The 25,098-nt window shown below is 44.2% G+C and overlaps 1 protein-coding gene and 1 pseudogene across 1 annotated transcript in view; both read right to left on the bottom strand.

The window, feature by feature from the left end:
* ANAPC4 (anaphase promoting complex subunit 4) overlaps positions 1-15,510 on the bottom strand; it is a 103,042-nt gene extending 87,532 nt beyond the window's left edge. Inside the window, exons 1-3 of the mRNA XM_007952568.1 lie at positions 15,382-15,510; positions 9,004-9,109; positions 3,374-3,506 (exon numbers count right to left, since the gene is read on the bottom strand). Of these exons, the coding sequence (XP_007950759.1) occupies positions 3,374-3,506; positions 9,004-9,109; positions 15,382-15,510 (368 nt within the window). The remainder of the gene's footprint in view (positions 1-3,373; positions 3,507-9,003; positions 9,110-15,381) is intronic.
* LOC122151249 lies at positions 1,759-1,858 on the bottom strand (annotated as a pseudogene).
* Positions 15,511-25,098: the final 9,588 nt, after the last annotated feature.

Raw genomic sequence — 25,098 nt, 5'->3', positions numbered from 1 at the left:
AAAAAAAAAAAAAAAGATTAAAGGTAGATCCAACACCCTTAGTCCTGTCACAGCCTTGATCTAAGGGGAACTTCCCTGGGGTGTAGCCTGCAGCACCTTTTATCTTACAAGAGATAAAAGGAGGGAGAAGTGAGCAGAGAAAGGGGACCCTGTACCACCAAGAAAGAGGTGGCAGGAGCAGAGTACGTCCTTTGGACCCAGGGTCCCTGCACCGGGATCTTCCTAAGAACAAGAGACACAGAGAGAGGAAGGCTTCCCCGAGAGCTGGCATCTGCACTCAGACTTCCAGCCTCCTAAACTGTGAGAGAATAAACTTTTGTCTGTTAAAACAAAACAAAACCAAAAAAGATACTCAGTTTTATAGTATTACCAAGTAAACAAGCCACAAACACTCTACCATTGCAAAATAGTGATTACAACAATCACAAACAAGAAATAGAAAAGTAGGAAGGTTTTTGTTTAAAAGGGGCTTTATTTTTTACAAAAGAAATCAGTCTATCAACTTTACATTTAGAGGAACAAACGTTAATGATCTTCTCAGCATCATATAAACTCAGCATTCAGATATTGAGATTTGTGATTTAACTCATCTAAGAAGCCCCACCTAAATAGAGGAGTACCAAGGGTAATTTTAAAGAACACTACAATGATTATATCATTTAATTCTGAATTCTACAGCTTACATAGGAGCCCTGGTGGCACAGTGGTGATGTTCCGCAGCTAACCAAAAGGTTCATAGTTTGAACCCACTAGTGGGTCCACAAAAAAAAAGAATGGCAATCAGCTCCTGTAAAGAGTAAACCAAAAAAAAAAAAAAAAACAACTCACTGCTATCCAGTCAATTAGGACTCATAGTAACCCCCACTGGGTTTTCAAGGCTGTCAATCTTTATGGAAGCAGACTGCCTGAACTTTCTTCCAAGGAGCAGTTGGTGGATTTGAACTTTTGGTTAGCTGCCAAATGCCTTAACCACTACACCACCAGAGCGCCTTCCTGTAGAGCGTATAGCCCAGAAAACCCTGTGGGGCAGCTCTGTACTACTGGGTCACTATGAGTCAGAATCGACTCAGCGGCAAAGGGGCATGGCTTACATATACATGAGGATTTGATAAGCCAATGGATCTGTAAGACTTACACATGCATTTTGAAACAGTCTAGTTCTTTTTTTCTTCCAAATTCCACCTTCTAAAAAGATTGGAGATAAATGGGAAAGTGAAAACTGGTGGCAGGATAAGCATTAGTGGTGACATGCTCAGCATTATTTCCTACTTTAACGCAAACCAGCGGTCCTGAGAGACCCTGGAATCTCCACACCACCAACAAACGATTTGTAGAAAGTGTGTCAGGAATACGTTCAGCAGGTAACTGGACTTGGATAGAAACTATCTGGTACACTCTGCTCTTTCAATTTCCCAGAAATTTACACAACCATCTGCCATCCTTGATTATTTGAGGATGGATTAATCACTGTTTTATCTACAGCAGATTTCAAACCCTAGACGAGATCCTTGTCATCTGATTCTTTCCAGGCCCCCATAAGAAAGTTATCAATTAATATTCAGGATTTATAAATTCATTTCATATTAACTTTTCTCCCCCCCCCTTTTTGTTTTTTAACTTTTTGCTGTGATTTGGACGAAATTTTACATATCAGATCTGTTTTCCACTTGACAGTTGACCTTTAGTTTCATGACTGACTGCAATACCCAAAATGTAACAGCTCTCTTTCCACTTCCTCTCTATGGTTACCCTTTCCCTAAAAATATGGAGTGCTTCACAAATTTGCCCGTCATCTTTGTGCAAGGAGCCCGGTAATCTCTGCATCGTTCCAATGTTAGTATATGTGCTACCAGAGCAAGCATTCATATTAACTTAATGAATTTAATTAGAGAGGAAGTGCAATGGAAAGAAAATGATCACATTTTCCCCAAAAGGCAAGTAAGAATTTACTTTCTATATTAGCTAAACCCACTGATGCTTTAGGCCATCTTTATTGCAAACCTTGTGGGAGCTCAGGTGGCATAGCGGATAAGGCAGTTGACTGCTAACCAGAAGGTCAGCAATTCAAACCCACCAGAGGCTCTGTGGAAGGAAGACTGGGCGATCTACTTCCATAAAGATTTACAGCCTTGGAAACCCAATGGGGGTCGCTATGAGTCGGAAATGACTCGATGGCAGTGAGTTTGGTTTTTTTGGTGTACTGCTTGACCATCAAGATTTAGGCAAAGTATTTTCATGGAACAAGGAAACAATAAGGCACTAAGAACACAGAAAGAACCTGCAGTGTAGTAAATTACTTAGTGTGGCTTTTCTACCTATAAGTCTTTGTAAACTCCAAGGTGGGATTTTCTATGAGCAACTGAGGAGCTCCTGATTGCTGAAGCTATCCACCTGGGTTATTTCTGTTGGGCGTGGCACAATACAATGTTCTGGGAGGTTCCCACTCTCTCTCACGTGCTTAGAGTTCAGATGCTGTGATTGGCTAGTTTGACCACCCTTCTGGGCTCAAAAGGTGGCCTCCTGGAGGCAGAACTCTCTCTGACTGAGGAAGACATGCTGCTGAAAGAGACATGTGCCCCAGAAAGAGACGCAAGAGACACACGTTGCTGAGTGAGACACCGAGGGACCAGCACTCCTGGGAAAGAGACTGTGAGAGACTGTTGGCTGAGGGACGGTGGGCTGGGAGAGAGACTGAGCATTTTTCCTGGACTTGAATTGTAGCCTGTGGTGCTTCCCTAATAAACCCCATAATCTGTGAGCTCTGTGTTGCCAATGCAGTGAATTATTGAATCCAGAAGAGAGGTGGTGGGTGCTGTGGGAGAAATGGTTGGAGAAAGGGCTGAAGGGAGGCAGCATGTCTGGCCTGGCAGGAATAGGCCTTGGGTTATTGCTGGTAATCCTGTCTTCCTCTTGTAGGGTTAGAGGAGGTCAGAAGATTTGGCCTCCTTGCCCTTTTTGTAGAACCTGTTTAGCACATTTCATACTCCAAGACTATTTACCAAAACACAAAAAACAAAGCTCTAGACAAAACACACAGGGAAAAGGAAAAAGAGAACCTCTACCTGCTGATGAGTAATTTTAACTAATATTACTTGAAAGTATAAATCATTGACATCAAATGCTGAAAAAAGGAAAAAAAAAAAATTGGCCACTAGGGTATTATAGCTTCAATACAATAGAATTTTTCAGAAAAAAGAAAAAGTGTAACAAAGATTAAAAAATCTGATCTTTTACTCAAAATTTAAATGTGATGTACATATTTATTCAACATTCAGATCTATGTAACATTCACCATTCACAAGCTACCACTTAAAAAAATAAAACACCATGAATGTTCCATGGAGAATGGCATTTTTCCCCTCTATTACTCTACCTGCTTTCTACAGTCACTTCCATCCAGTGCATACAAGAAACTGGAGCCTCCACAGAAAAAGAGTGTAAGCTTTCAGGTTTTTCAACATCACACAAAACAATTTTCTTGGTGTCAGAAAGAGCAAAGGCCAAAACTGAAACAAGATAAGAAAAAAACAATCAGAACAGGTTAGTGTAACATTTGAAAACTTACATGTTGCAGTTTTAGTACTTTAAACTCAATCACAGAAATTACTTGACCTAAAAATGTTTCCTTTACGCAATACTTTAAAAACAAAATAGATATTTGCATACAGTTGTACTTTACACTAGGTTGCCTATAAAACTCTACGAGGCAGTTCTACCCTGTCACATGGGGTAGGTATGAGTCAAAATTAACTTGATGGCAAACAATACCAAACTTTTATCAAAGTTTATTTTCAACTGCTCAAACTGTCATCAACCATCTACCACCTTCACATGTACTGTACTTTATCATCTTGTCTCTAGATTAGAACCCTGTCAAGCAAAAAATACAGAGCAGCTCTCAATAGATATGCAGTAATATTTTATCACCAAGACCTAACACAGTGACCTTAGCTGTCTACCTGATTTCAACTTACAACAACCCTTCAGGGCAGAGCAGAACTGCCCCACAGGGTTTCCACATTGTCTCATGTACTTTGGACATGTTCTCAGTAGGGACCAGTCCCTGAAGGAGGACAGCATGGTCTCACACATGACAACGATGACAAGGATGGTACAGGACCAGGCGGAGTTTCGTTCCAAGTCTCACCATCCTCCCTTTAAAGGGGCACTGTGGCTGTACTTCTTCCAAAACAGATCTCTTTATTCTTCTGGCACATACCACAGCAGTCCATGTATATGAGGCAACTGAAAATATCACACTCTGGCTCAGATACATCTTAGTCCTCAAAGTGGTATCTTCACTTTTCAACATTTTAAAGAGGTCTTTTGAGGTAGATCTGCCCAATGAAATATGTTGTTTGATTTCTTGACTGCTGCTTGGGCATTGATTGTGGATCCAAGAAAAATGAAATCTTTAACAATTTCAATCTTTTCTCCATTAATCATGATACTGTTTATTGGCCCATTTGTGAGAATTTTTGTTTTCCATATGTTGAGGTATATAATCCATATTGAAGACTGTAGTCTTTGATTTTCGTAAGTAAGGGCTTCAAGTCTTCTTCAGTTTCAGCAAGCAAGGCTGTGGTCATTTGCATATAGAAAGTTGTTTAATGAGTTTTCCTCCAACCTCGAACCCACATTCTTCTTCACTAAGTCCAACTTGATATAGTCCAGCTTCTTGGATTATTTATTCAGTATATAAATTGAGTAAGTGTGGTAAAAGGATACAACCCTTCCTAATTTTAAACCATGCAGTATCTTCTCATTCTGTTCGAATGACAGCCTCTTGGTCTATGTACAGGTTCCTTATGAGCACAATTAAGTATTCTGGAATTACCATTCTTCGCAGTGGTATACATAATTTGTTGTGATCCATACAGTCATTAAATACACGCAAACATCTTTCTGGTATTCTCTGTTTTCATCCAAGATCGATCAGACATCAGGAGTGGTATTCTTCATTCTACATCCTCTTCTGAATCTGGCTTGAATTTCTGGCAGTTCCCTGTTGAGACAGTGCTGTGATCATTTTTTATCTATCTCCAGCAAAATTTTACTTGTGTGTGATATTAATCATATTTTTTTTTTATTTATAAAAATACAGAGTATTCTGTTGGATCGCATTTCTTTGGAATGGGCACAAATACAGATCTTTTCCAGTCAGGTGGCCAGGTAGCTGTCTTCCAAATTTCTTGGCATAAACGAGCGTGCATTTCCAGCACTGCATCTATTTGTTGAAATATCTCAAGGGGTAGTCCATCAACTCCTGGAGCTTTGTTCTTCACCAATTCCTTCAGTACAGCTTGGATTTCTTTCTTCAATACCATCAGTTCTCAATCATATGTTATCTCCTGAAACAGCTGAACGTCAACCAGTTTTTTGCGACAATGACTTCCTTCCACCCTCTTTCAGTGCTGCCTGCATCATTTAACATTTTGCCCATAGATTCCTTCAATGCTGCAAATAGAGGCTTGAATTTTCTCCAGTTCTTTCCATACAAGAAATATTAAGTGTGTTCTTCCCTTTTTGTTTTCTAACTCCAGGTTTCCGCATATTTTATTGTTAAGACTTTTCTTGAGCTGTCTTTTGAAATCTTCTGTTCAGCTTTTTCATTTCATCATTTCTACCATTCACTTTCCAAACCAAACCAAACCTAACCTACTGCCATCAAGTTGGTTCTGATTTATAGCGATCCCACAGGGTTTCGAAGGCAGTCAATCTTTTTATTTATTTATTATTCATTGTGATTTGGGTGAAGATTTACAGAGCAAATTCACTCTCCACACAGCAGTTCACATATACTTTGTCTCATGTCATTGACCACAGTTTACCACAATGAAACAGCTCCCCTCCCACTTCCTCCCCATAGTTATCTCTTCCCAGTGACCCTCCCTCCATACTCTCCTGTGCCCTGAGCTGTCTCCCTGTACATAAGCAGCCCTTCCTTCTCCCATGATTGTTCTCTCCAGGGCGTGTCCACTTGAGGTAAATGTTTAACTCACATGCCTGTACATTGTTTGGCTGGAAACCACAGGTGTGGGTTCAATTCCAGACCTGAAGGGCAGCTAGGGGCCATAGTCTCAGTGGTTCCACCAGGCTCTATTGGACCAGAAAACCTAGTCCTCACCTTCTTTTTTTTTTTTTCCCCTCCAAACGATTTTGAGTTTTGTTCCACATTGTTCTCCCTCTCTATCAAGGACCTCCTACATCCCTTCCAAGTGGATGACAGTGGTAGCTGGGCACCATCTAGTTCTTCTGGTCTCATAGTTATATAAGTTGCAGATCAGATGGTGTACCAGTCGCTAGGACTGATTGTTTCCATTAATTTTGGTTTTCTTCTTTCTTCTTTGCTCTTGACGAGGAGAGACCCATCGTTGCATCTAGATGGCAGCTTGCTAGCTTTTAAGATCCCAGTCGCTACTCGTCAAAGTAGGAGATGGAATAATGTTTTTTATAGTATGTTATGCTAATTGAGCTTGATGTCCCCTGCCTCTAAGGCAGTCAATCTTTATGGAAGCAGACTGCCTCGTCTTTCTCCTGCAGAGTGGTTGCTGGGTTTGAACTGCCAACCTTTTGGTTTAGCTGAATGTCTTAGCTACAGCACCACAGAGCTCCTTTACCATTCCCTTTAGTGGTTCTCTGTTCAAGATCAATTTTCAGAGTCTCTTCTGACATCCATTTTGGTCTTGTTTTTTCCCTATCCTTTTAATGACCTTTTGCTTTCTTCATGTATGATGTCATCCCACAACTCATCTAGTCTTGTGTCACTAGTGTTCAATGTGTCAAATCTATTATTTAAATGGTCTCTATATTCAAGTGGGATATACTCAAGGTTGTACTTTGGCACTCATGGACTTGTTTTAATTTTCTTCAGATTCAACCTGAACTTGCATATGAGCAATTGATAGTCAGATTCTGGTCTTGTTCTGACCAATGATGATGAGCTGCTCCACCATCTCTTTTGACAGACATAGTCTATTTGATTCCTGCATACTCCATCTGGCAAGGTCCACATGTACAGTCACTGTTGATGCTGTTGAAGAAAGATATTTGCAATGAACATGTCATTGCTCTTATAAAATTCTATCACGCAATTTCCAAAGTCATTCCTATCTCCAAGGCTATACTTCCCAACTACTGATCTTTCTTTGATTCTAACGTTTGCATTCTAATCACCAGTATCACCATTAGTGGTGGGTGTATAAATTTGAATTGTTGTTGCTGTTGTTGTTATGCGCCATCAAGTCAGACCCGACTCATAGCGACCCCTCCTTGGGTTTCCGAGGCAGTATCACTACGGAAGTAGATTGCCCCATCTTTCTTCCAAGGAGTGGCTGGTAGGTTTGAACTGCCAGCCTTCTGGTTAGCAGTCAAGTGCCTTAGGCACTATGCTACCAGAGCTCCCTATAAATTTGAATAGTAATGTTAAATTAGTCTTCCTTGTAGGCATGTGGGTATTGTCCTATCACTGACAACACTGCACCTCAGGGTAGATCCTGAAGTTTTGATAATTCCTCTTCAATTCATCATTCTCAGCATAGTAGACCATACAATTGTCCAATTCAAATGGTCAATACCAGTTCATTTCAGCTCATTAATGCTTAGGATATTAGCCTTTATATGTGTTCCATTTCAGTTTTGATGACTTCCAATTTTTCTAGATTCATACTCTGTACATTCCATATTCTCATTAATGGATATTTGGAGCTGTTTCTTCTCACTCTGAGTCATGCCACATCAGCAAATAAAGGTCCTAAAAGCTACATCCTACCCATATCATTAAGGTCAACTCTATTTTGAGGCAACTCTTCCTCAGTTGTTTTCTGAGTACCTTCCAACCTGAAGGGCTCATCTTCTGGCACTGTATCGGACAATGTTCCACTGTTATTCACAAAGTTTTCACTGGCTAATTTTTTAGAAGTAGATTGCCAGGGCCTTCTTTCTAGTCTGTCTTACTCTGGAAGCTCCACTGAAACCCGTCCACCATGGGTGGTATTCAGCTTCTAGCATCATGGCAACATGCAAGCTACCACAGTGTGACAAACTGGCAGACGAGTAGTATTCTGTGATATATAAATAAAACTATACATTACTATACATTAATGTTGTATATCTACACACACTGACATGAAAAGGGTCAATCACCTAAAAAAACCTAACCAAAGAGCACGCATTGAATGATCTTTTTTTGATACAATTGTATGCATGTATCTTCTCATATACGTATTTTATCAGGAAGGTCTGGAAAGATGTTCACTGAACTAAGAACAGTTGTCATCTCTAAGCGATGGGCTTTCAGGGCACTTTTATTGACTCATTTGTGTGAATCTAGAAAAGAAGTGAAGCAATGAGTACATACCAAAAACAACTCAGCTCTTTCTCTGAAAGCACCAGTGATATAGAGGAATTTTAAACTGTATGGTTTACATTTTACTGTAGAAACTGTATGTGTACAACAATCAAATAAGGGCTGTCACTGTAAAAACAACACACGGGAGAAGAGCAAGTTCAGTCGTTGGAAGAATAACTAGCTACAACAAAAAGGGCAGCAGGAGGAGAGAGAGGACTGCAAGGGCTGGGGTCAGACTGATAGTCCTTCAGGTGACGAAAAGGGACACACACGGCAATGAGTACTTATGCGCCACATATTAAGTGCAAAAATACGTTGGTGGGGAGGGGGAAGATCCCAATGGCACTGAACTGACTGGGGTGCAGCAGGTGTAGGTTGGGCCAAATGGTGCAGGGCAAGACAGCAGAAGGAACAAAACCAAACTTTCTTTTATATTCCATCAGATTTCATTTTCGTTATCTTTGCCAAGAAACAAGATGACAGAATTAATCTGGGTTCCGTGAAAAAATGTAGGCCTTCTAAAGCAAAGTTCCCAAACTGGTATTTAAAATTCTCGTATATAAGAGGAACAATATATTATTTCTGGAAATAAGCTTTCTTTAGACAACTCCTTGGTAATAATATAAATGTATTTTTTATAATATAATCATTACGTTTGCCATCTGGTCTCCACGCCAGACAGGTCACTTCCTTTCCTGTATTTTCATTTGGTGGGAAACTCCAAACCCGGTGAAAACTTGCAAGTCGATGAAGTAAAACCTAGGAAGAAAAAGATATGATGACAGAAAATAAAAAATCAACTTCCAAAAATAAAACTAGATCCCAACTACAAAATCTGTTTTTACATGAGCATTTTACTCTACTATTTAGCTATCTGAAGAATTAAAAGAAACACAGCTGTGTGAATAAACATAAGGTATTTTGAAAGAAATGGGTACGATGAGATCTAATTTAAATCTGGTACCATACACTCTGTCCTACCTGTAATTACAATCAATCGCATTGCCATTGAGTTGGAGCTGACTCATAGTGACCCATCCTTGTGTTTCTGAGGCGGTATCACTACAGAAGTAGATTGCCCAACCTTCCTTCCAAGGTGGGTTTGAACCACCAGCCTTCTGGTTAGCAGTCAAATGCCCTAGGCATTATGCCAACAGAGCCCCCAATTACAGTCAATAGGAGACCTATATTTTAGAAAGGACCAAGTACAGTGTCCGAGAAGAAGACAAAGAAAGAAAGAAAAAACACAAATAGCACTGAAAAGGTGGCTGCAATATATATAGTAAAACCTTTATGGAAGCTTCTACTTGGTCACATGGGGTCTCTATGAGTCAGAATTGACTCAAGAGCACGTAACAATATCATCAAATAACACTAGAGTTGCAATCAGAAAAGTTGGGATGTATTTTAAGCTATGCCACTTAGCCATGGATCTTAGACAAGTCACTTCTCCGTACCACTTGCAGTTGAATCAATTCCAACTCATGGTGACCCATGTGTATCAGAGTAGGACTGTGCAGGATTTTCAGTGGCTGATTTTCTGGAAGTAGACTGTAACCTCCATCCTCTCTGGTAGCAGCTGAGCATGTTAGGTGTTGGCACTACCCAGGGACAGACAAGTCACTTGTTATTAGGTGTCGTCGAGTCAATTCTGACTCGCAGCAACCCTATGTGCAATAGAACGAAACATTGCCCAGTCCTGCACCATCCTCACAATCCTTGCCACACCTGAGCAGCCACTATTTCAATCCATCTTGTTGAGGGGCTTCCCCTTTTTTGCTGACCCTCCATTTTACCAAGCATGACATCCTTCTCCAGAGAATGGTCCCTTCTGACAACAAGACCAAAGTAGGTCAAACAAAGTCTGGCCATTCTCGCTTCCAAGGAGCATTCCAGCTGCACTTCTTCCAGGATAGATTTGTTCGTTCTTCTGGCAGTCCATGGTTGTTTTGGTTATCTAGTGCTGCTCTAACAGAAATATCACAAGTAGATGGTTTTAATGAACAGGGATTTATTCTCTTACAGTTTAGAAGGCTAGAAGTCCAAGTTCAAAGTGCCAGCTTTAGGGGCTAGGTCAAGGCCCCCCGACCTTGGGCTTCAGATCTGTCTCTTAATCCCAGCCCACTGAAGCTGGAGGCTTCTCTTAACTCAGGCAGCTGCTATCTGCTGAGGCTGAAAAACCCAAGGTCAACAAGTAAAATGGCACAGTCCCGAGATTATCAAGCAACAGGGCAGGACACCAGTTCAAGGCCAGAAACAGTCTCACGATCGGCAGACCATGTGGCAGGGAACTGAGATAAAGACTTGGCCAAATGCAGGATCCACATGTGCCAGAAAGCCAGAGACCTTCCTCAAAGCTTCTCCTTACATACTGGAAGCAGATCATATCCATGAGACAGCTAATCAGCTGCTCACAGCAGATTCCATCATAGAGTTGATTACCAGTCTCATCATGAGCACTAACTACATCCAGCTGCCTAGCCACTCAAAACCAGGTCCAGCCAAGTTGACACATAACCCTAACTACCACAATAGTATTTTCAATATTCTTCACTAACACCACAATTCAAAGATATCAGTTCTCCTACAGCCTTCCTTATTCCTTGTCCAGCTTTCACATGCATATGAGGCAACTGAAAACATCATGTCTTAGGTCAGGTGCACCTTAGTCTTCAAAGGGACACCTTTCTCTTCAACACTTTAAAGAGGTCTTTTGCAGCAGATTTGCCCAGTGAAACACAGTATCTGATTTCTTGACTGGTGCTTCCACGAGTGTTGACTGTGGATCCAAATAAAACGAAATCTTTGACAACCTCAATCTTATCTCCATTTATGATGACAAGTCAGTTAACCATCCTAAATTTCCATTTCCACACTTAGTAAATACCCACTTTGGAGGTCAAGATGATCCCACAGGGCTCCTTGAACTTCAAAGAGACTCCCTACTCCAAGCTCTATACAGTCATTAAATTTAAGGAAGAAAGGGCCTCAGAATTGCACGGGCTGCTGAGCACACCTCCCACACTGCCTGAGCTCCCCACACCCACAGCTTTCCCACCATTCCCTGACTTATCACAGCCCAGAGTGCCCTTCACTCCTGGTTACACTGGTGACCATAGGGGACTGAGAACTCCCAAGGAATCGTGCATCCCCTAGACTCGATGCTCTCTCTTTTGAGCTCACTCCTGCTAGTCCTCATTTCAGAAGCCCTTCTTCTATGCCCTCTGGAATTGGTGGTCAGATGTCATCAAGAGAGCGTATCTTCACTCTCTCACCTGAGTACGTGGTTTCCCTGCAGCCCTCTCATGTGGGGGCTCTTTTGCACCCAAGCCACCTATACCGCTGGGCTAGGAGATGGGGTAGGTGTCCTCCTCGAGACTCCCTGTCATTTCTGGACCACATTCCTTCTCTTCTCTAAAATCCCTAATGATGCAATCAGACAACAGACCCACTGTCTCTATCAACTGCAGTCATCTACAATGTGCAACAAAACTCAAAATCATAAAAAAGGCCAGGTTTACCAGTCTGATAGAGCCTGGTAAGACCCCTGAAATGATGGCCCCTAGTTACCCTTCAGGTCTGGAATTGCATTCCCATGGCTTCTGGCCAAACAATAGACAGGCATACAGTATGAACATTTACATCAGGTAGATACGATCCTTGGAACGATCAATCATGGGAGAACAGAAGGGTAGTGTTCGCAAGGGTAGATAGCTTGAGGGGTGGGAGTGCATAGGAAAGAAGGACACAGGGAAGAGGTAAATACATGGAGGAAGTGGGAAGAGAGCTGTTACACTGTGGGGAATCGTAGTCAATGTCATGAAACAAAATGTGTATGAGCTGCTGTATGGAAAATGAATTTCTTCTGTGAACTTTCACCCAAATCACAATAAAAATTAAAGGATTCAGCCATCTATAGACCCCAAGGCTATTCTGTCCATTCCTGAAAGCTGTGGACTCATGCTTTCCAACTCTACCCATTATCATTCTTGGTGCTTTCCAACACTACCCATCGTCCTTCTTGGTAAGTGCAAGACGTATAACATCCAGGCTTTCAGTTCTCAGCTACGTCACCTCCAATGATCGCGTCTTCAATCTTAGCTGAGCCACTCCTAAGATCACACTCTTGACCTTGTCCTTAGCAACAAATGCAATGTCTCCCTAATCCCAGCTTCTGGTTTCCCACTTTCCACCAACTACCTGTACTAATACCCAAGTCCAATTCTTCACCTCACCAGGGTACACAATGCACTGAGCATACTCCGTCATTCATTCCACACATCCTTGCATCTTCCTTCATCACATTAGAATGCATGGTTCATCACTGCAGTCACTCTCCTTGAATATACAGTAAAACCTGTGAAAGCCAGAACCTATGTAAGGCGGAAACCTGCCAGAGAAGGAAAATTCAAGTATCTTCTACTAAAATGAGCAATAGAAAAGTGGTAAAACTGTACCTGTCAAAGGTGGAAAACTTGCAAGACCCAGAAAAACAAGGCAGTCCTGTCAAGTCCTGGCTCTCACAGGTTTCACTGTATAACTACCAACTTCCTCGCATCTCACCCGCTTTGTCACACATGCAAAACCACCACCTTGGTTAAACCCAATCAGGCTTGCACCCACCAAGCTGAACAGAACTGAATAAACAAATAACCATGCTCACCGGTTTCCCTCAAATTGGTACTGCTGTTGGCTGCCAAGTGGGCCCCAACTCGTGGTGAGTTCATGCACAATGGGATCCAACTGCGTGATCCACAGGGTTTTCAAGGGCTGATTTTTCAGAAATAGACTGCCAGGCCTTCTAGTCTGTCTTAGTCTGGAAGCTCCACTGAAACCAGTTTAGCATCATATCAACACGCAAGCCCCTGGCGATAGACAGGTAGTGGCTGCGCGTGAGATGCATCGGCCAGAAATCGAACTTAAGTCTCTGCAGTATAGTAAATTACCTGGTGTGGCTTGTCTAGCCATAAGTCTTCTTAAACTCTGTGGTGGAATTGGCTGTGAGCAACTGAGCAGCTCCTGATTGTGGAAGTTATCCACCTGGGGTATGTTTGCTGAGAATGACACAAAGCAATGTGCTGCAAAGTGTGGTCTCTCTCAGGTGCTTACAATTCTGATGTTATGACTGGCTACTTCGGTCACTCTGCCAGGCTCAAAAGGAGGTCTCCTAAGGCAGAGGGCTTTCTGACTGCTGGCTGAGAAAGACATGCCGCTGAGAGAAACGCGCTCCTGAGAGACATGCACTGCTGAGAAAAAGACAATGAGAGACACGCATTGCTGGGAGAGTGGCTGACAAAGACTGTTGGCTGAGAGACAGTGGGCTGAGAGAGACTGAGCATTTTTTCCTGAACTTGAATTGTAGCCTGGTGCTTCCCTAATAAACCCCATAATCTGTGAGTTCTGTGTGGCCACTGCAGTGAATTATCGAACCCAGCAGAAAGGTGGTGAGTGCTGCAGGAGGAACGGTTGGTGTCAGGGTTAGTGAAAGGGCTGCAGGGAGGCAGCATATCTGGCCTCGCAGGAATAAGCCTTGGGCTACTGATGGTGATTCTGTCTTCCTCTTGTGGGGTTAGAGGTCGGAACATGCGGCCTCCTTGCCTCTTTAGCAGTCTCCCACGTGGAAAGCAAGAATCCTACCCTGAAGCACTACTGCCCCACCCCTCAAATTACACCACCACTAAGCTCATGTGGTTCATGGTTCTTAATGCTGGTCGACAAATCTACTTCCACGGTCTAATCACCTTGTTGCCTTTTTCACACGGTGTTCTCCTCTACCTTCCAGTATTTCCTCCTCCACTCTAGCTCTTACACAAGGCCTGTGCTTATCCCTTCACTAAGAAAATGGAGGCAACAGTGTCCTCTCTCACACCTACCCACTTGATTGGACTAATACTCCTACCTTCCATCTTGCTGCTGGAACTGAATGAACTGTGCCCTTCGCTAGAACCAAAGCATCCTGGCACAGGAGAAGGACTGGAGAGTTCATGAAGGGCCTTGAGAAAAAAGACCAGTACCCTGGTGCTGGGTCACGGCTGACAACATGGTGATGCAGTTTTACAGGCTGCTAAATTTCTTTACCATCTAGATACCAAACTTGGCTGCACACACAAGAGTCATGTGGCACGATAACTATTTAAAAAAAAACTGCCCGCGAGGCCAGAGGAGTAAAGATGTATACATGAGGGTTTCCTTATAAGATGGCTGCCAGGTAGCAGGAAATTAGAGCAGAACGTTGTGTACAATGGGGTTATACTTGATGAGGTATAACGTAATATGAAAGAGAAATGCAAAATGACAACAACACTCATGTGCATTATAGCAGGAATGGGTGGGGCACTACTCCCTTGTTCAATTTAAAGATATTTTTAATGGGGGATGGATAGTTACCCAAATCCTAGAAGAGGACAACAAAATGTAAATTCTTAAACCATGGCCTGTGACAGGCACATGGTCATTTGCAGCTAAAAGTTCTGACAATCTTAACTCTTCTTTCCTCTACTAGTAAACTAAGCAAATTCAGGACAGGGTCTGTGGGATCTACCACTTTGTCTAGCTCAAGTATGACATACTATGGGGCTTGAAAAGATATCCCTTTAACATAAATCAGCAAGAAGGTAACCCGGTGATGCAGAATTGTGTGATGGTGTTAAACCTGCGTGAGCACTGATCTTTTAACTATAGTACCACAAATGAGCACACAAACACAAATACCCTCATATGTGTTGCCCTTTCTGTTGCTGTTACTTGCCATCCAGTCCATCCTAACTCAGAGCGACCCCATGTGGGCAGAGAACTGGTCCAGAGGGTTTTCATGGCTGTGAGCATTCAGAAGCTGACTGCCAGGCCTTTCTTCCAGAAGTACCACCGGGTGCCCCCCCCCCCAGGGCCTCCTTGGCCCTTTATATTTTGGCTTAAAAGTTTACAGCTGTCCTGGGAAGGAGGGGCTGAGAAAGGCAAGTAGTCTGCCTAATCTACCGAAGGGGAAACAGGTGCAGGCAGGCCGTACACAAGGGGCAGTTCTGCTCACTTACCTCACCCGCCGTGTTGGCCAAAGCAATGAGATCCCGCTTGGGTGACCAGACTAGGAAAATGATCTCCTGCGGGAGCTGCTTCTCTCCCACCACCCGGAAGGACGGGAAACAGGTCGGAAAACGCAACATGGGGGCGGCCCTGCAAGGACACCCCAACTGAGACTGGCAGCAACGCCCCGGAGAGCCCTCGGCCGCCCGGCCCGAGCCGGGTGCGAACGCCGCCTCGGCCTTGGCTCTCTAGGAGGGTTCCCGACCGCGGCGGTACCTGCAGCTTCCCCCTGGGCGGCCCACACACGTCGCCGGCAGCCTCCCACCCTCTACCGGCAGCGCGCAGAAGTCTCCAGGATCCCCCTTCCGCCGCTGCAGCCGCCGCCGCGGGCTCGGGGCACTTCCGGCGCCGGGCTTTCCTCGCGATAGGAAGGAGGCGGGCCGGAGCGGAAATGGGGACGCGGGCGCGCGGCGGGCGGCCTGAGAGGCACGGAACGCGGGTGGGAGTTGGGAAGCACCCGGCCGCCTTTGAATAATATGTTTTATGCGTGTGTACGCGCGCGCATGTCCGCAGGTCTTCCCTTGTTTTCGTGCAAGTTAGCTTTTGTGGGTGCTACAGTCAGGTTTAGGGCTGAGGCTCAGAAATAATAGGGAGAAAAGGAATGTAAATTTCAGGGTCTGGCCAGCTAGAGCCTCCTTTGACAACCTTTAAACAAGTGTTTCTCTGACCAGCTTGAAAAGACTGTCAAACAAAACCAATCTCACTGCCATGGAGTCGGATCCGACTCATAGTAACCCCTCCTTGGGTTTCCCAGACGGTATCACTACGGAAGTAGATTGCCCAGTCGTTCTTCCAAGGAGAGGCGGTTGGGTTTGAACCGCCAACCTTCTGGTTGCAGTCAAATGCCTTAGGCACTATGCCACCAGCGCTCCCTAGAGAGGTTATAAATTTTGCCCTTGTCCAGGAAACACCTCAGACCAGTTAAGAGAAAGAATGAGTTGGTCAGCCTCAGTAGGGGTCCTTGGATAGCACAAATGGTTAGAACTAGGCTAGCCAAGAGGTTGGTAGTTTGAATCCACCCACAAGTGCCTACAAAGAAAAGCCTGACACTCTACTTCCAAAAGGTTACAGCCATGTGTCTTAGCACATGAGCTCTGGTGGTGTAGTGCCTAAGGCACTTGACTGCCATCCAGAAGGTTGGCGGTTCAAACCCACCAGACACTCCTCAGAAGGCAGATGGGGCAATCTACTATCCATAGTGATACTGCCTCAGAAACCCAAGGAGGGGTCGCTATAAGTCAGGTCTGACCTGACGGCACGTAACAAGAAGACACACATGAAGTACGCCATGAGTCAGAATCAACCGGAGGGCAACAGGTTGGTTTGGGAACTGGTTTTTAATAAAAGCTTCTTTTGTGCAGCAAAGGTGAGGACCCTGCTCTAAACCTCCTTGCTAGGGCAACTACTGCTTGATTCCTTACCCTTTCAGCCCCACAACATACAGTTGTGGTGTGGGCTGTCAACGTTGATTTCAACTCATAGCCAGCCCACATGACAGTGGGTAGCTGCCCCATAGGGTTTTCTAGGCTGTGATATGTACAGAGGAGCCGGCGCAGGGGTTAAAGTGCTGTGCAGCCAACCAAAAGGTGGGCGGTTCAACCCACCAGCCGCTCTGCAGGAGACAGATGTAGCAGGCTGTTTCCATAAGGATTGCAGCCTTAGCAACCTTTTTTGGGTTTAATCTTTATGGGAGCAGATTGCCAGGTCTCACTCCCAAGGAGCTGTTAGATGGGTTCCAACCGTCAACCTTTAGATTAGCAGCCAAGCACTTAACCATTCTGCTACTGGGGATCCTACAAGGTTGTAACCACTGCCATCAAGTCGATTCTGACTCATAGGAACTCCCATTGGGTTTCCAAGGCTGTAGATCTTTATAGAAGTAGATTGCCTCATCTTCTTCCTGCTGAGCAGCTGGTGGGTTTGAACCACCAACCTACTGATTAGCAAGCAATCAAATGCCTTATCCACTATGCCACCAGAGCTCCTTATTGATGGTTGTAGGCCCACATAATGAATGATTGTGTAGGCTCATCTGGAATTAAAAAAAAAAAAAAAAAAAACCTCACTGCCATCGAGTCAGTCCTGACTCATAGCGACCCCTCCTTGGGTTTTCAAGGCAGTATCAATATGGAAGTAGATGGCCCAAACTTCCTTCCGAGGAGTAGCTGATGTGTGTGAACTGCTAGCCTTTGGTCAGCAGTCGAATGTTTTAGGCACTACTACGCCACCAGATTTACCCTACAGCTATTTCAGCATCTACTAAGAAAGAATTTGAGGCTACACAAATGCGTGGGACATGGGCTGGGTCCCAGAGGCTCACAGGCCAGCCTGGCAGAGAACATGGAAATGCTAACCCCTCTGATGCTCCTTTATGAAGGACACACTGAATTAAATGTAACTGCATGTTCAACAATCCCCACAGTCGTGCCAGGGCTAAGAAAATAGGACAGTATCTTTGTGGTTCTTGAACTTAAAATTTATGGTAGAAAACCATCTACCTTTCCTTTACTTAGTAAAGGAAAAAGAGGCTGCAGGACCTTCAACTCTCAACAGGCAGCATCTTCTTACTCCTTTCTGGCTCTAGGCCCTGGAAAGTGGGTAACGGGTAGAGTGATTGATTCAGCTGTTGCTAGATTCTAATCATGTTAGATTCATCAGGTAGCTATTTTGTGCCAGGCACTGTTCTTACCTCTTGCCTTGATGCTTACCCTTTGCTGCAAATTAGCATGTCCCCCAAATTCTTCCAAAGTCAACAATTCTAAGGTGAGAACGGATATATACCTTGGTTATTCATGAAATGCATTTTCAGGTTTTACTGCATTTTTTGGTTGGCAGATAATCTGGATGGTTGGGTGTTGATCCACCAGACATGCTGAAGGAAACCAATGCCCACTTTCCTGCATCTTCTCCTGATACAACACATGTAAAAGAATGTTAATAGGAGTATAAGCAAAGTGCACTGGATGGTCAGGAGCGAGTGTTGGTTATATGCATGTTAAGAAGTCTTCACAGAAGAGATGAGTATGAATTTTCTAGAAGGTAGGTGGTAGGGTCCAGGAAGCAGCACAGATGGGGAGTTCTGATATGATCAGGCAAGCAAATTGTTTTAAGCAGCTATGGCACAATGGTTAAGCACTCAGCTGCTAATTGAAAAGTTGCAGTTCAAATCCACCAATGACTGTGGGGGAGAAAAGACCTGGTGACCTGCTCCTGTAGATTACAGCCTAGGAAACCTTATGGGGCAGTTCTGCTGTGTCCTATGTTGTCGTTGTTGTCGTTATGTGCCATCGAGTCGGACCCGGCTCATAGCGACCCCTCCTTGGGTTTCTGAGGCAGTATCACTATGGAAGTAGATTGCCCAACCTTCCTTCCGAGGAGTGGCTGGTGGGTTTGAATCACCAGCCTTCTGGTTAGCAGTCAAGTACCTTAGGCACTGTGCTACCAGAGCTCCCGCTGTGTCCTATAGGGTCGCTATGAATTGGAATTGGAATTGACTCAATGGCACACACAACCACATAGCACCTCATGTCTGTTGGTGGGGGTTGGGAGCCAGGGAAAGCCAGTTACTGGAAATGATCCGAAGTAGCAATGGAACCAGAACTGCTCCTATGTGTTTCCAGCTTTTTCTCTTCCCTGCCACCCCATGAAGGAGTTCTTGGCTTTTCCCACTCCATTGCTTTGCCTTCCACATCCTCTGAGGAAGTCACTACAAAGCCCAGGGATCAGGGCTTTTTAAGGCAGCAAGGGTAGGGATACATTTGTACAGGATGGGGGTTGAGGAAAATGGCACAGAAAATAGGGAGACTTGAATAAATATTTCCATACTCTGTATCTCCTCTTCCTAGTATTTGGGAAAAACAAGTACAAGAAAAGAACTAACATTTTAAAAAATCTTGTTGGTTGCTTGGCTGTTCCGTTGATCACAAACCACACTCCTTGGGCTAGATCATGCTCATGATGTCTTTTTTGTTTTTTTTAAATTGTGATTTGGGTGAAAGTTTACAGAGCAAATTCATTGTCACTGACGGTGTCTTTTCTGCGTGTTAGAGTGGCACTGGGTAAGATTTGGAAGGTCCAGGCAGCTGCCAACAGAGACTTACTGGGGGGAGGGCTGACAGCAGCACACTAATTCCTTTGACAAGGAGCTCTGGTAGCATAGTGCCTAAGGCACTTGACTGCTAACCAGAAGCTGGTGGTTCAAACCCACCAGCCACTCCTCGGAAGGAAGATGGGGCAATCTACTTCCATAGTGATACTGCCTCGGCAGCCCAAGGAGGGGTCATTATGAGTTGGAGCCAACTCAACGGCACATAACAACAACAACAATCCCTTTGACCAGAGGGATAATGGATCAGAAAGGAATGGGCTGGAGGTGTAAAGACAGTAGGAAGACTGGCTAAGAGGTGGGAGGGGCAGATTCCAGACTTTTCTGAAGTAGAAAAAGGAGAATTGATTATTGACTCCATGAGGGGAATGAAAGCATGGGGATAGTGCTCTGAGGTGCACCAAACCAAAGAACCAAGCTCACTGCTATCAGGTTGCTTCTGACTCACAGCAAACCCCATCGGGTTTCCGAGGCAGTAATTCTTTATGGAAGTAGATTGCCCCATCTTCCTTCCACGGAGCAGCTGGTGGGTTTGAACCACCAACCACCAACCACCAACCTTCTGGTCAAATGCCTTTGGCACTACACCACCACAATTCCATCTGAGGTGCACAGACTCAGGGAGAACTGGTTGTGGGTTACAGGGTGGGAGGAGGAAGTGAGAGAGAAAGCTGACCAAACACAAGGAACTCAGTGGGGACTGTGTTACAGTGGATGTGTGTGAAACTCATCTGCAAGGGCCAACAGGCAGCTAGAAAGTCAGGAGAAAGGCCAGGGTCTGAGAACAGATTGGGGATCACTGTGTATACAGATGGAAGAGGAGGTTGTGGGATGGGACTAACTGAGGCCATGAGAAAGGCTGTTATGTTCGAGGCCTATCCTGAGGTCATAAAATCAGTGAAACACAAAATAAGCCAACTGACCATGAATGTGCTGGAGAGAGAAGTGAAGGCAGATGCTGGGTGTTGACTCAGAACCTCTCTGCTCTACCACAGCTGCATCCCTTAGGCAACGAAAACACCAACTAGGAAGTCGCACAAGCAAGAACCAGAATGTGTTAGCTTCTGTAAATGAACAGTCCACCAGGAGGGAAGGCTTGGGGTCCCCTGAGACCCAGCTACCTATCTGCCTTTACAGGGTTTGTATCATCCTAAGGCTGGCTCCCCAAATGGTGACTGGAAGATTTCCACAGCACAAGCTTCCTCATCCAGAATCTTTTCACCCACCCTGAGGGAAAAGTCCTGGGCGTCACTGAGATTATTACTAGATCAACGCTATCCACTATCCCAAGCCTTGCCAGAAGTCAGTCACTGGTAAGGGTGATGGAATTATGCTGATGGTTTAATCCAATAAAAAGGCCTCCCCCAGAGCTGAAGAGGTGTCAGTCATCCCTCCCCCACATCCTGTGTTGTTGACGGTTGCTGTGGAGTCAGTTCCAACTCATGGAGATCCCTCATGTGCAGAGTAGACCCACACTCCATAGGGTTTCCAAGGCTGTCACCTTTCAGAAGCAGATAGCCAGGCCTTATGTCCAAGGTGCTTCTGGGTGGATCTAGGTGGATTTCTGGTTAAGAGTCCAGCCACCCCGCAAAGCAGTCAACAATACTCAATACGACAATCAATCACAACTCCTCAGGGGCCGTGTTAATTCAGGGAGCCCTGGTAGGGCAATGGTGATGTGCTGGCCTGCTAACTGAAAGGCTGGCAGTTCAAACTCACCCAGTGGCTCCAAGGGAGAAAGATCTGGCAATCTGTCCCCAAGAGAGTACAGCCTAGGAAACCCCATGGGAGAGTTCCGCTCTGTCATATGGGGCTGCTGTGAGTCAAAATAGACTCAATGGTACCCAACAGTGAATGTTAATTACAAAAATCATTTGGGAGATAGCCCATGTGAATGGAAAGAGTCTAAACTGTATGGATTCCTGGTGTTTTTGTTTGTCTCTCATAATCTCTTCAGTTGCTCTTCAGGGAGAGACATTCAGAGACTAACTCACTGAAGTCCAATGTAAAGGAGAAGTTGCAGTAAGAGCTACAGATCCTGTATTCTTATATAGAAATGGATCCAAAAGAAAGAAGATTTTGTCATAAGCATGTCCATCAGTTTTATAATAGTGAAAAAATGCAAACCACTTAGGTGTCCAACCAGAGATGATTAATTCATTAAAATACAGCATATCCATACTGGGGAAAAATACTATTGTTATATACCTATGTTGAGGTTCACAATATATTTGAGAATGAAGTTACAAAGCAGCAACAATTTACAATTCCATGTTTGTGGGGGAAGTTTTAGAGTGTCCGGATAGCTGCCTATGCAAGAATCCATCTCTGGAAAAATAGATACCAAAGTTTTAACAGTGGCTCTCTGTGTGTGGCAGGAATTGTTGTTGTTAGGTGCCATCGAGTTGTCTCCGACTCATAGCGACCCTATGCACAGCAGAACAAAACACTTCCTGGTCTTGTGCCAGCTTCACAATCCTTGCTATACTTGAGGCCATTGTTGCAGCCACTGTGTCAATCCATCTTGTTGAGGGTCTTTCCCTTCTTCATTGACCCTCCACTTTACCAAGCATGATATCCTTCTCCAGGAAATGGTTCCTTCTGACAACATGACCAAAGCAGGTAAGACAAAGTCTGGCCATTCTTACTTCCAAGGAGCATTCCAGCTGCACTTCTTCCAGGACAGATTTGTTTAGTCCTCACAGCAGACCATGGTACTCTTAGCATTCTTCTCCAGCACCACAGCTCAAAAGTATCAATTCTTCTTTGGTCTTCCTTATTCATTGTCCAGCTCTCACATGCATATGAGGCGATTGAAAATACCATGGCTTGGGTTAGGCTCACCTTAGTCTTCAAGGAGACATCTTTGCTCTTCATCACTTGAAAGAGGTCTTTTACAGCATATTTTCCCAGTGCAATATGTTATCTGATGTCTTCACTCTGCTTCCATTAGTGTTGATTGTATAACCAAGTAATATGAAGTCCTTGACAACTTCGATCTTTTCTCCATTTATTGTGAAGCTGTTTATTGGACCAGTTGTGAGGATTTTTGTTTTCTTTATATTGAGATGTAATCCATACTGCAGACTGTAGTCTGTAATCTTCATCAGTAAGTGCTTCAAGTCATCCTCACTTTCAGCAAGCAAAGTTGTGTCATCTGCGTGTGGCAGGTTGTTAGTGAGTCTTCCTCCAACCCTGATGCCATGTTCTTCTTCATATAATGCAGCTTCTCAGATTATTTGCTCAGCATACAAGTTGAAGAAGTATGGAGAAAGGACTCAACCATGATGCACTCCCTTTTTGATTTTGAACTATGCAATATCCCCTTGTTCTATTCAAATGACAGCCTCCTGGTCTATGTACAGGTTCCTCATAAGTACTATGAAGTGTTCTGGAATTCCCATTCTTCTCAATGTTATACATAATTTGTTATAATCCACACAATCAAATGCTTTTGCATAGTCAATAAAATATAAGTAAACATCTTTCTGGTATTCTTTGCTTTCAGCTAAGATCCATCTGACATCAGCAATGATATCCCTCATTCCACGTCCTCTTCTTTTGGTGGCAGGATTACACCAGGAAAAAAAATCATAGCCACCATACAGGACATAACTGCCCTATAGGGTTTCCAAGGCTTTACAAAAAGCACACCTTTACAAAAGCACACTGCCGTATCTTTCTGCCATGGAGTGGCTGCTGGGTTCAAAGTGCTGGCCTTTGTTAGCAGCCAAGCGCTTTAACCACTGTGACACCAAGGTTCGCTGGTGGTAGGACTCACACCCACTGCATTGCCATCTAGTTGATTCTAACTCATGGCAACCCTTTGGGGCAGAGTAGAACTGTCTCACAGGGTTTCTAAGGCTGTAATTTTTAGGGTGCTCTGGTAGCATGGTAGTTAAAGCATCTGCCTGCTAACCAAAAGGTTGGTGGTTCAAACCCACCAGCAGCTCCACTGGAGAAACGTGAGGCAGTCTGCGTCCGTAAATTTTCACAGCCCTGGAAACTCTATGGAGCAGTTCTACCCAGCCCTAAAAGGTCACTATGGGTTTGGTTTAATCTTTACGGAAGCAGACTGCCACATCTTTCTCCAGAGGAGTACTTGATGGGCTCAAACCACCAACCTTCTGGTTAGCAGCTGGGGACTCTGGCCATTGTACCAGCAGGCCTCCTGTGGTAGGATAAGGGATGCTTTCTTCTGTGATTTTCTGGGATTCTGTATTAATAGTTAATGGGCAGCAGCCTTTGTTTCCTTTTGTCCTCTTTTAACATGGAATGTTTGACCCCACTCCTCACCACCACACTTGCAGATGAAGAAACTGAGGCCCACCTGTTTGGACTTTTGCTTAGAGTCCCTTGTCTCATCTGCAGTGGTATTAAACAACTAACCAGCAGGGGAAGCTTGGGATTGTCCAGCCAATGACAGTCTCAGAGCTCGCAGGTTTACCTGCTTGCTCACTTTTGCTATTTCCCTGCCTTGCTGAGTTCACATTTACACTGAATTGCCTGAAATCAAAGTAGAGACCATATCATCTCTTTATGGCAGTGACCTTCTTACCTGACCCTCAAGGAAGTTAACACATGGCTAATGTTCCAATTAAAATAGCATCTAATAAGTGAAACTGGATTGTCCTTTCTGCTTCGTGGGAGCTTTCTTCACCTGGGCATCTCAGTGCATCAGCTTGCCATTCGCGTGGCACAGTTAAGGTTCTGAGGCGCTTCCACTCACTCAATCTGTATTATGAGCACCTGCCACCTGGAAGGCATTTGTCTTGTGCAAAGAAATGTGTTTGCCTGTCTGCCTACTTCCCAGAGTTGTTGGGTGGAGTGATGGAGATCATACCTCATGCAGCTGGCGCTCTCTGATGTCACCAGGTGCAAGGGACGGCTCTAGGAGCCACAGTGAACAAATTATGTCCACAAGCCTCTGGCCATCAATGAACTTCTAATCTGTAACCAGGGAAACAAGTACCTCATGTCATTCTAGTACGGGGCATGCTTTAAGTACTGTACCTTAGAAGATGTGTAAGTGAAAACACACACAAACACACTTTTATTGCACGGCAAGAGATATGTTATTCTGTTAGATAAAGATAAGTATTGATTTGGGGGAAGAGACGGGCAATGTACCAAATGTGAGTGATCAATATGGTGGCATTGAGAAAGAGAAAGACATAGAGGTACATGGGAGGTACAGACAACAAAGATGAACCCTTTTGCACATACAGTACTGCACTGTCAGTGAAGGCAAACATGGGTATACAGGTGGATAGATGGGTGGACAGGCTGAACCAGTACATATGTCTATGAAGCAGTGAGTGTAACCAAGAATATGTATAGGGTTGGCAGACAATGGTCCTATAAGTTTGTGTGTATGATCTGAATTCCCAGGTGTATAGTAGAGCTGACAAGAGGCAAGGTGGCAGTCACTGCTTGGTCACAGCCAACTACCCAGAGGGACTGAGGAGTTGAACCTGTGGGCTTGGGACCATATTCACAGGGGACATCAAGCTCAATTGGCATAACATATTACACAAAACATTGTTCCACCTCCTACTTTGGC

The sequence above is a fragment of the Orycteropus afer genome, unplaced genomic scaffold, assembly GCF_000298275.1.
Source record: "Orycteropus afer afer isolate SDZICR_OR568_19922 unplaced genomic scaffold, OryAfe1.0 scaffold00346, whole genome shotgun sequence".
NCBI classification, from domain to species: Eukaryota; Metazoa; Chordata; class Mammalia; order Tubulidentata; family Orycteropodidae; genus Orycteropus; species Orycteropus afer.
This window is presented reverse-complemented; position numbering and strand designations above follow the sequence as displayed.